Source organism: Silene latifolia, chromosome 3 (assembly GCF_048544455.1).
Source record: "Silene latifolia isolate original U9 population chromosome 3, ASM4854445v1, whole genome shotgun sequence".
NCBI classification, from domain to species: Eukaryota; Viridiplantae; Streptophyta; class Magnoliopsida; order Caryophyllales; family Caryophyllaceae; genus Silene; species Silene latifolia.
The window spans coordinates 9433283-9450062 of NC_133528.1; the positions used below are offsets into that span (position 1 = coordinate 9433283).

The following is a 16780-nucleotide window of genomic DNA, read 5'->3' on the forward strand; positions in this document are numbered from 1 at the left end:
AAGCAGAGCAAGCGCGGGCTTGACTCGAAAAATTCGCGAGCGACTCAACCTTGTGTAGATAAGATATTGCTCATATTTTATAAAAATATTGTATCATGATTATAGCTTTATATCACACATATCAAATGTCTCACTTATTTGCCAAATATTTTTTACATATAACCTCTGTTGTCGAAATTCTTATTCGATTATACGATTCTACGATTTTACGATCCAAAAACGCTTGACTGATCTCATATCTTATGATCTATTATGATTGTAGAATTTTACGATCCTAATCATTTGAAAATTTCTCGAGGTAGGTTCATACTATGATCGATCTTATATAAAATATATGTTTTATATAATGACATTGTAACATATAAGTTGTAGAAACATGTTCATAACAGTGACATAAAAATTATTAATTATCAATTATTCATAGATAAAATATTAATAAATATGTATTTTGAACTTCAATTTTATGTTTTTACCAAATAAAAAACTATTCGATTCTACTTACTCGATCGATTCAAAGTAGAATCTCGGTCATAACAACATTGCTTATAACATTCGAGTCTTGTTATTGAAAACATGAGAAGAAACAAACTCAAAAAATTAACCATAATATATAAGCTCGATTTGAGCTCGAGCTCGCATCAAAGCTCTCAAACTTAATAAGAAGCACATTTTTTACAAGCTCGGGTAAGTTTGAGATCGGCTCGAGCTCGAATTTTGGTTCTTGAGCACAAGCCGATCAAGGCTAAGATCGGGTTCGGCTCAGCTCGTTAGCACCCCTACTTTATATATACGGAGTAGATAGTTAAGACGGAATTTGGAAGTATCCGTTTTAACATTAAGACGAGTGATAAGTCCAATTTATATACATTTTATCCCCAATATTTAGCTCCATTTTATATGTATTATGCATTAACTTTAGTGTTAATGGGCTAATATTTGCTTTTTAGTTCTATTTGTGTGTTTTGTCATGTTTTGTAGGTACATAAGCTTTTAGGAGCTTAATCCTAATCATTTGCAAGTCACTAGAAGCAAGGTTAAATAAAGGAAGCAAAATGGACCAACCAAAGGAATGTTGCATATATTTACAAGGATCAAAGTTATGGATTAGATGGAGAAATATAAATGCAAGTCAAGTAAAGTCAAAAGCACAAATGCAAATCCACAAATGTTCTTAGGATGCTTCACTTAGGATTCTCACAAGATACTCATGGGATACCAAACAAAGCAATTAACCGGAGTTTTTAAGGAGTTTAAATGATAAAACTAGGATTCCTCAAGCATTAAAAGCAAAGAATTAATGAAGAATACCCGGGACTTGCTAACCCCGATCGGGGTTGGGTGTCTCCGATCGGGGACGTGTGTTTCTCACTTGTTTACGTTACACACCCTACTCCTATATAAAGGAACCTTGACACACACACTACACACCATTCACATACACAATTTCTCATATTTCTCTCTAAGTTTAGTAGTTAGATTAGTTTAGTTATTAGCTTAGCTTAGTTTAGATTTACTTTTATGTTATAAACATTTCAATACAATTTCCATTATAGTTATATTCCAAAGTTTTATTTCAAGTTTTTTCATTACAAGTATTGTTATTCCATTTCTAGTTCATTTCCATATTGCAAGGTAATTTCTATTTACATTTTCATTATGTTTTCATTTATCATTAGTTTAATTTATATTTCCACCAAGTTAGAGTAGTTTATTTTGTCTAGGGAATGAAGGGTGTCATGCATAAAAAATATTTGTAAAATGATAAATTAGGTAGATATAATTTTGTCTAATTGTTTCCATCACATGTTTGCATCGTCACGTTTAATCTTTGTTTAAAGGCCTTATTCATTGATTAAGTTTGTTAATTCGTTCTATAAGTCGAGAGGCACAGAATTGATTTAGACTAAGCATGTTTAGTAAGACGACCTAGTCATGGACGAGAGTTTCTCTAGGACCCGGTCTATGGTTGACACTAATATCGTAAGGTGGGTGTCTTTAAGCCTAAACAATTAACGATTTATCAACTCCTATGTTTAATTTGAGCATTTACATAATCAGTAGGTCTCATGAGAGACCGTCTTCAACTAATTTAGTAAGAGACTTGTAGGGAAAAAAGAAATTTAATGGGTTCCTCACCCCATCATGTAAGAGGTCTCTCAATAACGTTATTGAGAAACCGTCTCTCCAAAGTTTTTGTGTTACATAATTTATATGTGTGACATGATCTCCCTAGATGATTTCTTTATTATTATTGTTTTCTTCCATAATTCAACCAACCAATCAACAAACGATAACCGACCCCAAGGTAAAATTCACTCCATAACAACTGTAATTAGCAACTCCCGTCTCCTTTGGGTTCGACCCCTAAGTACTACATTCATTTGTTGTCTAGGGTATAAATATTATCTTTGCATAAGTGTGCGATAGCCTATCAACGAGACATATATCAAATACTTTTTTTATACGGCTATACATTTCTTTTTTTTTTTCCTTCATGATACTACTTGATGTTTAAATAACACGGAGCTGAACTAAATTGAACTTAACCGAACCAAATTGAAATTAAGCCTGATTTCCAGAAAGACAGAGTGAGGAAGCATCCATGGCGGGAGTAGCTCCGACGAACGCACCATCGCCGCACACACACACGCACCACCGTCTAATCGAATTCGCGAAAACAGCTTTATTCAAGATATTTCTCTTCCCCTACGCAACTATATGTGAACTATACTGCGGTCAAGTACCGCACCAGGATAAATTCGACGACGCTCTCATCGGTCATTATATCGGCGTCGGTAAGCTTAATTACGTTAATTAGTTAGTTATTTAGTTAATTAATTGATTGATTAATGGAGGTGATGCTTGTGTTTGTGGATTTTGCAAAGAGAAGATGTGGAGAGTTCTGGAGTTAGTCAAGTTCGTGAAGCATGGGAGAGTCCGCTTCGCAAGCCCTATTCTTCCGATTTCTTCGTCGTTGATCCTTGTATTGTAAGTTTGTTGTCTCTCTTTTGTTGTTTTTGTGTTTTGCTTTAGTTTGATTGTGCTTTTTCTTGTGTTTATTTCATGTATTGGATTGGAATTTTGTGAAATAGGAGTAGTTGAATAGGTTTTGTTTGAAATGCGAAGTTATTTTGTTCTGAAAGTTGAAGTTATTTTATTGAAAAGGCGAAATTAAAGTTGAAGCCTTTGATAAGCAAAACCTATGTTTCTGACTTTGTATGTTGAGTTATTTTGTATGAAAGTGAAACTAGAGCTGAAAACGTTGTGAAGCGAAACTTGTGCTTCCTACTTACTGTGTTGAGTTGTTTTGTATGAAAGGTGAGACTAGAGTTGAAAGCGTTACTAAGTGAAACCTGTGCCTCTTACATCATTTGTTAGGTTATTTTGTTTAAAAGGCAAAATGATAGCTGAAACCTGTGTTAAGCGAAACCTGTAAAGCTATTTCATACGAAAGGCGAAACTAAAGTTGAAAACTTTGCTGAGCGAAACCTGTGCTTCTTACTTCATATGTTGTGTTATTTTGTATAAAAGGCGAAATGGAAGCTGAAATCTGTTTTAAGCAAAGCCTGTTGAGCTAATTTACAAAAGCCGAAAGTCCCGAAACTAAAGCTGAAACCTTTGCTAAGCGAAACCTGTGCTTCTGACTTCAGATGTTGAGTTATTTTGCACCAAAGGCGAAACTAAAGTTGAAACCTTTGCTAAAGAAACCGGTGCTTCTTACTTCATATGTTCAGTTGTTTTGTACGAAAGCGAAACTAAAGTTGAAACCTTTGATAAGTGAATCTGTGCTCTTAACTTCCTAGCCTGAGTTAATATGAAAGGTGAAACCAAAGTTGAAACCTTTGCTGCATACTCTGCCTAGATTTGCTATAAGGTGGTCAAAGTGTCAAACATAAATAGTTTTGTACAAAACTCAAAATCTGTGCGTCTCCAGTGGTGAATTCAAGCTCATTGTGTGTACTGTTCATTTTATTGCAAAAGTTCCAGTACACTACAACAACATCAGAGCCTTAATCCCAAAATGATTTGGGGTCGGCTGACATGAATCATCCTTTAGAACCGTCCATGGGTGAGCGCACACCTCAAAATGCAAAAAAAAATAGAAAGGGAAAAATGAAAAACAAAAGGGAGAGCGAAACATAATAGAAAGTCAAGGTAAACTTATAGGTTTTAAAATCGAAGTCCGAATTTCTTTTATAAAAACTTAAAATTTAAATCGAGAATAAAGATTAAAACGATTTTGAAAACCGAAGTAAAAAATTTAAGGATCCGGAATACCTTAAAAGTAAACCAAGTAAAATATATAAGAAACTGGTTGGTAAAAAAGTGTAATAAAGAAGAGAAGAACAAATAAATTTTTTAAAAATTAAATAAAAACACTAAATATGTCAAATAACAACAAATACCAAAAATCCACATGTATCCTTTCCCTCCATTGTGCCCTCTCCGTCACCATACTCTCCTCAAGCCCCAGAAAACTCATATCGTGCTCTATCACTCTCAACCATGTTTGTCTCGGTCTCCCTCTACCCCTAGGAACCTTTTTTGTTCTCCAAGTCTCCAGCCTCCTAATTGGTGCGTCCATAGGTCTCCTTCTCACATGGCCAAACCATTGAGTTAATTAATTGCTTGCTTCATATATTGAATTAGTTTTGTAATTTGTACAAAACGAGAAACTAGTGCTTCTTACTTTATATGTTGAGTTATTTTGCACAATACAAGTAACGTAAGTTCAGGCTTCTTTGATTTGTCCTGATCTTGTTTTTGTTTTCCAGGAAAGCTTAGAACCACAATTAGGAGAGAAGTGCCACACAGTAGACGTGGTTTGCTGCATGCAGCATTTGCAGGTTTATAAATTGGTTTAATCAAATATTAGAAGAGTATTAAAAATGTCTGTCAAAAGTCAATAAAGTTTGTTTCTTTGGCAGATGTGCTTCGAGTCTGAAGAGAGGGCAATGATTCTTCTGCGCAATGTAGCTTCTTTGCTCAAACCAGGAGGTTATTTTTTTGGTATAACCCCTGACTCCTCCATGATATGGTATGGAGCAATGATCCCGGAGGTCCTCTTCTTTTCTTTCTTTCTCAACTCTTTTAAACTTTAACGTGTTACTGAACATTTTGGCTTTTCCGATTATACTTGGCTATTCCAAATTTTCCAAATGATTTTGTTTGTCAAGCCACCATATTGAGTTTTGTGCAGCCTTTTATTTTCAATCAAAGTTTGGAGTATTTGCTTTTACGTAACTTGTATAGTTGTATATTGTACTATTTTGTTTCAGGGCTAAGTACCAGAAAAATGTTGAAGCATGTCACAACAGAAGTGGTTCAATGAAACCAAATAGCATGCCTAATTGCATTCGGTCAGAGAGCTACATGATCACTTTTGAAGTTGAGGAAGAAAAGTATGTCTCAGAGTTCATGTTCTTATTGTTTAATCTGTAGAAGGAAGATGAGGGAGAAAAACTTCTGTTTGTCTTGATGATGCTCTAACTTTTGTCATTGGTCCGATTCCATAGGTTTCCAATATTTGGAAAGAAATACCAGCTCAAGTTTGCGAGTGATGTTTCCGCGGAAACTCATTGTTTAGTTCATTTCCCCAGCTTTATCAGGTAGAGATTGCTAGACTCCTTGCTATATACCCCCAAGGCCCAAGCCCAGCTGATCTTAGTTCAAAATGTAGCAGTTTTATGACAATGATTCTGCGGTAAACCATGGTAATTTGAGCATGCGACTCTTGTGACGTGTGAGCTTAATTTAAAAAAGCACCCCATGGTGTGCGCTTAAGCTCAAGGTGTAGGCACTAGCCAAAATGCCTTGGGACACCATAGGTGCATTAGGCACAGCAAGTATGCAAATTCCAATTTTTTTTCCTACTAGTTCTCTTATTTTACCCTTCCGCTTTATTATCCTATGTTACATGCTAGACCTCTTAAGATCCAAAAAACTATCTTTGCACAATAGTTCATTTTGAAAATAAAAATTTGCTTGCAAAAACCGTGAACATCATGTTTGTGGGCCACACCTTTGCTTTGCGCCTCGGTAGTCGATGCGCCTCTCAGTTTTTTATAAGTAAGCTTTTGAATTTTATCAGAAGAAAAGCATGCATACTTTTATAAGAATTTGTCTCAAACTGTGACTCATTTGGTACCAATAAACAATTTTACTCAGTCGTGGCACTTTCACGTTTTAATCTCCGTTGGTTTTGTGGTAGTTTGTGATATTGTCAATGGGTTTGATATCTGAATCCTTAACTGATATGTGCTCTTTGATCACAGATTGGCTAGGCAAGCTGGTCTTGAGTACGTTGAGATCCAGAATCTAACTGAATTTTATGATGATAATAGGTGTGAGATTTTTTTATTAATAATAACAGCCTCGCACGGTGGCGTTGGGTTCTTTACACTTTCCCCAAACAATTAAGTGGAATCAAGTGGCCTTCTTTTCCATCCACTTGTATCCTCGCTTTGCTTTTTAGAAATCCAAATAAGGAACCCAAAGGAATAGAAGTAGACGATAATTGACTGGCGTTGTCATATTAGATAGCACTAATAAGGCTTTACTTTTTTATGTTATTTTTTTTGACAGAGCTCAATTTGCAAGCTTAATCTCGAAATTCGGTCCAAATCTTGTGGACCCTCGTGGAAGACTACTTCCTCGGTCTTATGACGTCCTAGGTGAGTATTTTGGACTTGCCATCTTAGTTTCAAATATGATGGTGGCACTCGTGTTCAGCAAAGTTTAACATGTTCAATTGCAGGTTTATATACGATATTTGTATTTCAGAAACCAGATCCGGACATGGCTCCTCCCATCACAACTCCTCTCTTGCCCGATGGACCTCATATTTATGACGAGGCAAGTAATACCGTGGCTCGTTTGGCAACTGACTTTTAGCTGGCAGTCGATTAGCAATAACTTTGGGTTTCTATTGGTGAGTTAGCTAACATAATCAGCTTAAGTAGCTTCTAGATGACAGCTGAAAAGAGAAGGAAATGAAAAAAAACTTTATTTTTTCATTTCAAGTTGGAAGGTCGTGATAAGTTCTAGCTTTATTCGGTGTATTATTAGCTAAGCTGCAGCCGTGAGCTTTAACATGTTGAATATAAGGAGAATAATAGATGTTATTATGTAATTTTGACATGGTAAATTGGTTACGTGTGTAGAGAGAGTGGGAAGAAACAAGTTGGGGAGATGATGACGGGAATGCAACGAGGGATGCACCTCCAGGACTTGGCAAATTTATTGATGAACCCGGGATTTTAGGCTGTGGTCCTCCAGATTTACGCTTTATGGAGGCCCTCTAATTTCACCCTGCTGCTTTGACTCTCCCTCAGGATGCTCACTTATTCATTGCTCGCCTAATTGAATGCCTCTCTGTTTTTATTAATTACTTTTTGTCCAAGCTAAGTACAGAATATACGATTAATTCCTATGATATTATGTCGCTAAGTGCGGGGATGTTATTGCCAGATTTACAGAAAATTTTAATGTTATAGTTGCAGCTCGACTGGACCAAATGAAAAACTTGGGATGTACTGTACTTGTAAGTGCTGTCCTCGATTTCTTATTTCATAACATCAACATCCTTGCCGAAAATTGGATCATTATTAGCATCAGAACAAGACGGCATGCAGTAGCATATGCGTATTTCAAACATGAAATTTACAGACATTGAAATGTAGGCATTTGGGAAAATAAGGAATCAAATAGGAACAGATCTATTCCTTTATTCGTTGTCTTCTTTACATAAATAGCCAATTAAGACTAGTCTTCAAGTTCGAGAATCTTGACAACGGAGACGTCACCAACTTTCTGGCAAACGACTACTCGATCATGGGCCTTGATGACACCAGAAGCCTTGCCATGGTCGAGAGCTACTTTCAATATGGTTTCATTTGTAGCGCTATTCGAATCAGCCTGAACCCATCATACACCATCACTTCTTCGATTAGGAACAGAATTCAGTAAGTGGATTATACATTTGATGTAGTATCATATGATGTAGTTTTTTAGCATTAAGATAAACTTTTTGAGTTTTAATTTTAAAATGTTAAGTTTTATTATAAAGTTTTTTAGTTCATTTACTTAAACATTAATCTCAAAAAGTTACATTATAACTCAAAAAAATTACATATAAGCACAGAAAAATTTGATTTTTGAGTTTTGACGTCATAAAACTAAAATGTACTTTATAAACTCTATAGAACTCAAAAAAAAAAATACAGAAAAACTCAAAAATTCATTAAGTGTGAGGTAGTACATTTGACGTACAATGCTTTTTCTCAACAGAATTTGGCGGAAATTAAAGAAGATGTTGAGTAGAGAATAATTGTTAAGAAAACTTACTGGATGTCTTGGATCAGCTAGCATAGGGAAGAGGCCTCTGACAATGAGTGATTGCCTTGCCTGTCATCATCAATCCGGAACCATCAAGACTTTCAGATTTAAATCCGAAAAATTTACAGTAAACTACATGTCTAAGGTATGATGAACACCGACAAATTACCTCGAAAGCACCCGAAAAGGTCCAGCGGAGTTGGTTAGTTTTGAGCCGAGGAACAACTACTGATAGCACAGGCATTGTTGGACGGTACTTGGCAAGCAATCTACATCACCCACATGAATTGTAAAGCAGAGCATGAAATGTAAAAGACAGGCCAATAGATATCGGAGCAAACCTTGCAGCTCTACCAGATGAGGTGAAGCAGATGATTGCCGATGCATTCACTTTGATGGCCGCACGTACCTAAGTTACATAGGGTGTGGTTGTTAAACACCACCATAACTTACTAACTTAGAAAAATTGTCGAAAAAGTCTAGTCAGAAGGGTGTTCGAAAATTAACCGCAGAAGAAGCAATGGACTCCACGTGAGATACAGGCTCTCCGACGTGTTTTCCAGTCTTCTTGAAATATAAATCATGATTGAATACCTTTTCTGCCTGCATTCACAAATTAATCATCTAAAGCAACCAATTTTGTAATTTTGCATCATTGAACAAGAAGCTAGACCAAAAAAATAATTTGGTAATCCCGATCCACATACACTTGCATCGGAATTCCTCCTTGCATAATTTCTATGCGAAATTGAACTATACGAGCTCAAGCGGAAAAAAGGGAAGTGCAAAACAATCTCTTCCCTTAACATTAAAACACTAAGAAGCTTCATTAAGATGCCAGTAAATTGGGTGAAGCGATTTAAGTACCTCGAAACAAATTCTACCCACAGTTCCAATGGTTTCAACTGGATATAAACCGCGCAATGTCTCTGCACCTAGAAGAATGGCATCACTTCCTGCAATCAGAGTTACAAGGAATGAGATCAAAGGTATGTGTAAACTCTTACTGTCATAACCAAAACTGTAACAGATAAAAATTATCCTTTTTTTCCCTTTTAAGTGGATTTGAAGATTCAAACTCAAATTCATATAACTGAAAAAACACGGAAAAACAAGAGGTTACCGTCTAATACAGCGTTAGCAACATCAGTTGCCTCGGCACGAGTAGGCCTGAGGTTATTAGTCATGCTATCCACCACTCGAGTAACCACTGCAGGCTTTCCAGCCATATTGCACTTGTAAAGAGCTGCTTTTTGAAACAAGAACACCTGTGAAATTCGCATCAAAGCGCATGGTTAAACTTAAGTAATATATAAGACAGTTTACAAATCCAATGATCAGAAGCCAGCCATGCCGCTGCAATATGCGGGCATAAAAGTTTTCTTGCACAAACTGACAAACAGAAGCCTGAAGTTTGCATACAGAGGCTGCCGAAATGGATTCAGAATTAGTTCAAGCCTTCAAGGTATGAGAAATATAAACCTTTTCCGGTGGGAGATCAATTCCAAGGTTTCCACGAGAGAGGATGATGCCGTCTGCTTCTTGTAGAATCTCATCAAAATGGGCTAATCCCTGCACATAGTTAACATTACATTAACATACAACAACAACAACAACATCAGAGCCTTAATCCTAAAATGATTTGGGGTCGGCTGACATGAATCATCCTTTAATACCGTCCATGGGTGAACGCACACCTCAAAGTACGAATAGAAAAGGGAAAATGAAAAACAAAGGGAGAGCGAAAATGTAATGCAAAGTCAAGGTAAACTTAAATCTCAAAAAAACTGCTTGAGATTGACAGTTTAAAGAGAAAGATACTACATTTCATCTCTTACCTCCACATTCTCAATTTTTGCAAAAATGTGAGTATGTCGAAGATCGCCTAAGGTAGATAAGAACTCACGAGCCTGCGCAGCAAGACAATATAAGTCTGGTACTCCAGATGTAGCCCATAACATGTCAAGGCAAGATATGCCCACATTCATCCCACATACCAACTCTCAACTACAAACATCAGCTGACGAAATATGGATCAGAAGAAGCAAAAGAATTTATTTTGCTCTTTAAATAAATCCTTACTTTTCGGACATCTTCTGCATGCCGAGTGTAAGACAGAGAGAGGAAATCAATATTGTTCCGAACACCCCATGTGCTTATAACCTACAATAACGGTGTCAGCAGATATTGAAGCAGTGATAATTGCTAGAATGATGTAAATTCAGTGATAATTGCTGTAATTGACATCAAAATCATGCATTCATCGAAAAATCAATGATGATGCTGTCTAACTTCCTTGGTTCATGTCAGCCAGCTATCCTGACCAAAACTTGCATTCACTCACAGAATACCCCCTCATTATCTGGAGTCATGACGAAGGGACAGAAATCTGACTGCAGAGCCGGCAGAATTTTTTTACCTCCTTGTCCTTTTCTGAAAGGGTAGGCTGATCTATATGGACTTGACAGGCATGCAAAGTGTATATAGGACCAGCCAATGTAGCAGAGTTCTTGATAAGGCAGACCACATCTTCCCCCTTAATCTCAGATACCTGCAATTGCCAAATAATCGACATTTCAGTAAATTAGGCACGGTTAATAGCATTGCATAGCAGGCAGAAATGTTATGACGTCTTGTAACGTTTTTATTACCTCGAGCCAAACTGAAGTGGTCTCACTGCCAGTGAATAGATACTGGCCAACAAAAATAGTATCTCTTGCCTTTACAGCCTGCAAGAAGTCGGTTCATATATTTAGGAACAGAAGCAAGGTATGGATATTAGATAATTGATTTTTTTTTTTGGTCTAACGAAGCGCGCACTTACTCGCATTACAATAGAGGGGAGGGGGGATTCGAACCTGGGACTATTGTCCACAATAGCTCCATCTTAACCACTAGACTAAAACATCTTCGGTAGATAATTGATTAGCACATAAGAAAAAATAACTACTTGTAGCAGATCATAAGCACAAAATTTAGCGGAGTTGTAGCTACAATTGTGCAGGCATCTTCACCTTAGACAGCCCGCTGAAGTTGATAGGTAGCACATCTGAGTTTGCCTCTTTGCCTTGGTCAGGTGTTAGAACCACAAATGAATCTTCTACGAGAGAAATAGGAAGCTCCTTCTTATTGATAACCTGCAATTCAGGGCCTACGGTATCCAACATGACCTGCAGAAAACAAATCTCAGTCACTACAAGCATTCCACATGATGTATTAGGAAATAAATATTGTTTTGATTCGAGACATTCTGCAGCGCTGAATGCCTAGATCTCAAGTCATTTTATCCTACTTGGGATTGTCGATATAGTTTGTTTCATGAACATTTCAGACCTATATTAGACCCACACAAATTCCAAGTACAAGCCTCGTGCACTGATTGTATAAAGACAACAGTCGGGTTAGCATACAAAAGCAACAACCAGGGCCAGGATATCCAAGCATTTGAGGACTTTAGGATGTATGACAATGCTACGCGCCTACCAAGATAGATTTAGCCTAGTAGTAAAGATGGATGCGTTGATAGCATTATGTCCATGTTCAAATCTTCCTACCTCATTGTCCTTAGCCCCCCCCCCTCATCATAGGCAGAACAAAAAAGATGACTGACATTAATTTAGTCCGATTCTCGACAAAAGGCGACAAGGATGCCCTTACACTTTGTTTCTTTACTCTGATTTTCGAGATCAATCTATCTATACGGTACTATTCCCTCTGTCCCGGTCATTTGTTGTCCTTTTCCATTTTGGGGTGTCTCAGTGAATTGTTGTTCTTTCTATTTTAAGAATGAACTTAATGAGCAATTTGATCATTCACACTCAATTTGTTCCACTTGTCATTTAGTCATTGGCCCCTTCCTCTTTCCTTGGACTTTGTGCCAAAACCAAATGACAACAATTGACCCGGACGAAGGGAGTACATCATAAGAGTAGATAGTAGTATAGTAGTAGTGACACCACATCATAAAAGGAAGTAAGAAAGGAGCATACACCACAGAGCTTCTTGGTGGTTTTAATGGCCTTCTTCAGATTCTCCAAAGTCTCCTGATGATATTCAGCATCTCCCCACGAAAAGTCGAACCGTGCCACTGAGTAAAACCTAATCAGATTAGCAAAATTGCTAGAAATTGCATAATATCTACACCATATTTTTTCCTTAAAAAAATCACATAATTCCCTTTTCAGTAAGAGGATATATACCAGACATTCCAGCATTAAGACAAGCAGAAATGATCTCCAAAGATCGAGAATTGGGTCCCAAAGTTCCCACAACTTTGGTCATCGAAGTAAATGCACTCTGCTGAAAACCCAAATCAGCAAACAATAAATCAAGCTTTAGTCTTACTTAAAACCGTCTTAAACTCACAGTATATTAATCAGAACCAGCATTAAATGAACCACATAACACGAAAATGAGATTTTATAATAAATCAAACAAACCCATCAATCCAAACCAGGGGGAACCTAGCTAGTAACAAAGCTGTAGATAAAGGGTAGCACTCGCTACCCTAAATTTCCAAAAAATGGTTAAGATTATCGATTTTTGCTGCCCAATTTTTTTAAAATATAAGACCTTAACATAAGTACTCGTATAAAACAACATGAGGAAAATTCGCTACCCAAACGCAAAATTTAACTAAATCATGAAAATTACTGATATAATCACATAAAAGAAGAGATTTTTAATCTTACAGGCTTAGATGGTTCAAGAATTGAAGCCATTCTTATGGGTTCTTCAAGCAACAGTGGACTTGAATGCATCTTTACAGAAAGTTGAATAACAACAGTAAGTAGAGTAAAATTAATTTGATGAAAGAAAGTTGAATTTTTTGGAGTTGTTGAAATGTGTTGTGAAGAAGAAGATTAATAGATGATGATGATGAGATGATGATGAACAACACTTGGATAAAGAATGAAGGTGGTTTTGGTTGACTTCATTGTCACTATAGTGGTCTCACTTGTTGTATTATGGTTGAAAGCTACGTGGTGTAAAGAATCTTTATTTATTTTTCTCTTTAAATGTTTAGTTGCTATCATGGCCATATTAAACTCAAATTTTCATTTAAGGTGGTCATTATTCATTTAATCTTAAGCCAAATTAAATACATGTCAAATTATATGTCAAATTATCTAAAAAATGTCAAATTCTTTATAGTATTTCACCTGTTTTAAGATTTAAGATCGATAACTTACTAAAAGAAAAAAAGAAAAAAAAAAATGAGTGTTGAGTGTTAAATTTTGTGTAATAAATGTTCGAAATAGATGGTTACTTATAAACTAATGTAGGCCTCATGCGATGCATGCACGGTGTTTATAGAATTTTACCTTTTAGTATACTATATTTATAGAGTGTAAATTAACAATTCATTATTATTCAACGTTTTCATCATTGTATTTTGATTTGAGAGAAAAAAAAAACAATTTAAGTAATACTCATCACATGAAAGATGTATTTTAATGAAAACAAAGTTTTTTTACATAGTTTAATATTGCCAGAACGAAATTTTTATCATCAAAAAACCTAGAAGCAAATCTTAAATAGGGAACCATATTAGAATAGGAAAGAAAATAAAAGATTATAACAAAATAGGGGAAATATTTTAGGCGGAAAAACTTTGAGTTTTCATATTCATTTAGTATATACTAGTTTAGATCCCGCGCAATAAATGCGCGGTATTTATAAAATTTTTATTTTGTATTACTTAATAATGATAAATTAAAACCTAATTAATTTTTAATATTTCACGTTATTATATTTTGATATGGAAAAGAAATTGAACTGTAAAGTTATTCAAGAAAATTGAGTAAAATTGAACTGTAAAATAATAGTGACATCTCATTAATTGTTCATTTTTCTCGTTATTGTATTTTGTTTCGAGAAAAAAAAATTTGAAAATTAATCCAAGAGAATTGAGTAATGTGTTGAATTATATTTTTTTTTAAAGAATTTTGTATACCACAAAGCTGATGATTCCAATTTTATAAATTATCTCAATTTTTTTTCATGAAATTAATCAAAACGATTTATGGTTTTGTTAATACAATGTATGAGTCAAGTCATTCTTAAATAATAGCATCAATAAAAGATTTAATATTTTATAAATTTATATTATTTATATTTTAATTAAAATATTATAGTTTAGTGTTTAGTGAAAATTATATAATTTGATAAAAAGAATAATTTTAATGAAATACATTATAATTATTAATTTTTTTATTTAGTGAAAATAATTAAATAAATAGCTTCCTTATTTAAAAAGATGCTTTTTGAAGAGAAAATTCATGAATTCACCTATTCATTTAGTAGATAGGGGATGGGATTGTAAAATAATTATTAATATTATGAGAATAATTTGATTCACAATAATGCCGAAAATAATATTTGAAAAAAAAAATCCCTTACATGTTTATTTTACCACCTATAAATGATAAAACTTTTATGTATACTTAGGCCTCGTTTGGTTGTCCACCCAATTCATGTGAATTCTAAAATTCCATAAACTGTGGTTTTGGGAGATTGTTTGGTTACCCCATTTTTTTATAAAATGGGGAGTTTCAAACTCCATAAGAGTTTCCAACTTCTACATAATGGAGGAATTGAACTACGTACCCCTCATGGTCATTGGAAACTCCTAGGAAACAAACTCCAGTATGAGCAACCAAACATATTATTGCAATTCATGTGAATTTTGATGAAGGAGTTTAAATCACGTGCATTGCAGAAAAAAACATCAATTCAATTCCGGTATGAAGCAAACGAGGCCTTAGTGTATTACGTGAGCGTTCTACCTAGCCCATGAAATTTTTAGATTTGATAATAAATACTTCCTCCATTTCAATCAATTCTTTACATTTCATTAAAATATAACAGTAGGTCTCATGAGAGACCGTCTCTCACTAATTTATTGAGAGACATAATAGGGAAAAAAGAAATTCAGTGGATCCCTCACCCAATCATGTGAGAGGTCTCTCAATAATTCTATTGAGAGACCGTCTCTCCGAAAATTTTGTGAAAATATAACTCATATATATTCAACAAGTGTATAGAAATGATTGAAATGGAGAAAGTATGACTTAGTAATAACCATCTTAGATAATATGTGTACTCAGGGTTATGTTAAGCTTGGTCCGACAGTTGTATTCTTTGTTGGACATGAGGTGTTTGTATTGGTTCTCTTCCTCTCATCTTCCATCTGAAACGGATAGCATATTTAGTCAGACTTTTATACTCACTCGGGTCCGACAAGGATACTCGTGGCTGTCTATTGCAATGAAAGAAACTACTTAGAAAGCCTGATATGGAGTAGACACCTTAGGAGGTGAATAATGATCCTATATTTAGAAATCAAATGCACATATCGAGGGTACAATAAATTGACACTTGCGCCACGAATTATGCTACAGAAATTTATAATTCGTGACTAAATTTATTTAGCCAGTGAAAAAATTTCATTAACTATTTTAGAAAAAATTTATGCCATTGGACAACTTTTTCCATGGTAAAAAGTCAATTGCGTGCGCCACGATTTCGGCTACGTCCGTGGCTAATAATTGTTTTTGCCACGAACTGTCTACTGCAATGAGAGAGTACTTAGAAAGCTAGATATTAGATACCCTAGGAGGTGAATAATGATCCTATATTTAGGAAGCAAGTGCAGAGGCCGAGGGTGACCACATGGCATCGTTCTTACTTATGACCTACCTAACTTGGAACCATAATTCTATAACTAAGGCAAAGTCGTATCCTGCTTGGCATGCGTCCAGACTCCAGGGCTCGGCTGCTCTTGGCGCCGAGCAGGTCTTAGCCATTTGGACACCATATCTTGAACTCTTGGGCCTTGGTAGGTGTCCCGATAACTTTGTGTTTTGATTTGGGCCCAATAGTTTGGGCTAAATTTCTGTGCCCAACTTTGTCCTTAAAAGTACATGTAAACTAAACCTCTCTGTTAAACACATTAATTATTTAATAAGACAGTCTTTTAGAATAGGACTAGTTTTATACCCGTGCAAATTGCACGGGTTTGTTGGTTAGATTGTTGTAGTAAGATGTGTTAATAGTGGTAGCTCTTTAACTAAAGTATCTATCGAGATTCGAGAGTATCCAAAATACAGCAATAATAAAGTTGTTAATTAGTGAAACGTGATAGAATGAACCTAATTATAATGATGACTCTAATGACAATAATAAAGTTGCACGAGTATGCGGTTTTAAATTTTGTTCTGATAAAAAATATAAATATTTAAGATAATAAAATTCTATATTTATTAGCTATCTCTTTTTGAAGTCAATTATATTTATAAACAAAGTTTTTAAATAAAACAATAAAGTATCTTTACTTTTGTAAAATAATTTTAAATTATAGATGTAATACTTGAGTTATAAAGAAAAAATTTCATTTGTACTTTACAAAAATTATGCATTAAGGTCAATTAGCCGAGTAGCT

The 16780-nt window shown here is 35.1% G+C and overlaps 2 protein-coding genes across 3 annotated transcripts; one reads left to right on the plus strand and one right to left on the minus strand.

Moving 5' to 3' along the window:
- The first annotated feature begins 2529 nt into the window (after positions 1–2529).
- Positions 2530–7449, plus strand: LOC141647112 (mRNA cap guanine-N(7) methyltransferase 2). Its single transcript, XM_074455155.1, has 10 exons — positions 2530–2795; positions 2891–2988; positions 4776–4847; positions 4929–5038; positions 5280–5402; positions 5517–5609; positions 6276–6344; positions 6586–6674; positions 6758–6931; positions 7164–7449. The coding sequence occupies exons 1-9, from the start codon at positions 2603–2605 to the stop codon at positions 6892–6894; spliced, it is 984 nt and encodes a 327-aa protein (XP_074311256.1). The 5' UTR covers positions 2530–2602; the 3' UTR covers positions 6895–6931; positions 7164–7449.
- An 86-nt stretch (positions 7450–7535) lies between these two features.
- LOC141647111 (pyruvate kinase 1, cytosolic) lies at positions 7536–13326 on the minus strand. 2 transcript variants are annotated; one of them, XM_074455153.1, is made up of 16 exons: positions 13029–13326; positions 12537–12636; positions 12327–12424; positions 11352–11507; positions 10989–11066; positions 10757–10888; positions 10420–10500; positions 10176–10247; positions 9820–9909; positions 9461–9605; positions 9205–9293; positions 8845–8940; positions 8679–8746; positions 8507–8606; positions 8347–8406; positions 7536–7917 (listed from the first exon to the last, which is right to left on the minus strand). In XM_074455153.1, the coding sequence occupies exons 1-16, from the start codon at positions 13095–13097 to the stop codon at positions 7765–7767; spliced, it is 1587 nt and encodes a 528-aa protein (XP_074311254.1). In that variant the 5' UTR covers positions 13098–13326; the 3' UTR covers positions 7536–7764. The 2 variants fall into 2 exon arrangements, with proteins under 2 accessions (XP_074311254.1, XP_074311255.1); XM_074455154.1 differs by having other exon boundaries at positions 12537–12633; positions 13029–13310.
- Positions 13327–16780: the final 3454 nt, after the last annotated feature.

What these genes read in the sequence shown, in the direction of transcription:
- LOC141647112 (XM_074455155.1), top strand. Translation starts at nt 2,603, where the DNA reads ATGGCGGGAGTAGCTCCGACGAACGCACCATCGCCGCACACACACACG. An exon ending in CGGTCATTATATCGGCGTCG is followed by an intron (nt 2,796 to 2,890) that starts GTAAGCTTAATT and finishes TGCAAAGAGAAG; the next exon opens with ATGTGGAGAGTTCTGGAGTT. An exon ending in GCTGCATGCAGCATTTGCAG is followed by an intron (nt 4,848 to 4,928) that starts GTTTATAAATTG and finishes TTTCTTTGGCAG; the next exon opens with ATGTGCTTCGAGTCTGAAGA.
- LOC141647111 (XM_074455153.1), bottom strand. Translation starts at nt 13,097, where the DNA reads ATGCATTCAAGTCCACTGTTGCTTGAAGAACCCATAAGAATGGCTTCA. An exon ending in CAAAAATTGAGAATGTGGAG is followed by an intron (nt 9,910 to 10,175) that starts GTAAGAGATGAA and finishes AACTATGTGCAG; the next exon opens with GGATTAGCCCATTTTGATGA. An exon ending in AGTCCATTGCTTCTTCTGCG is followed by an intron (nt 8,747 to 8,844) that starts GTTAATTTTCGA and finishes TATGTAACTTAG; the next exon opens with GTACGTGCGGCCATCAAAGT.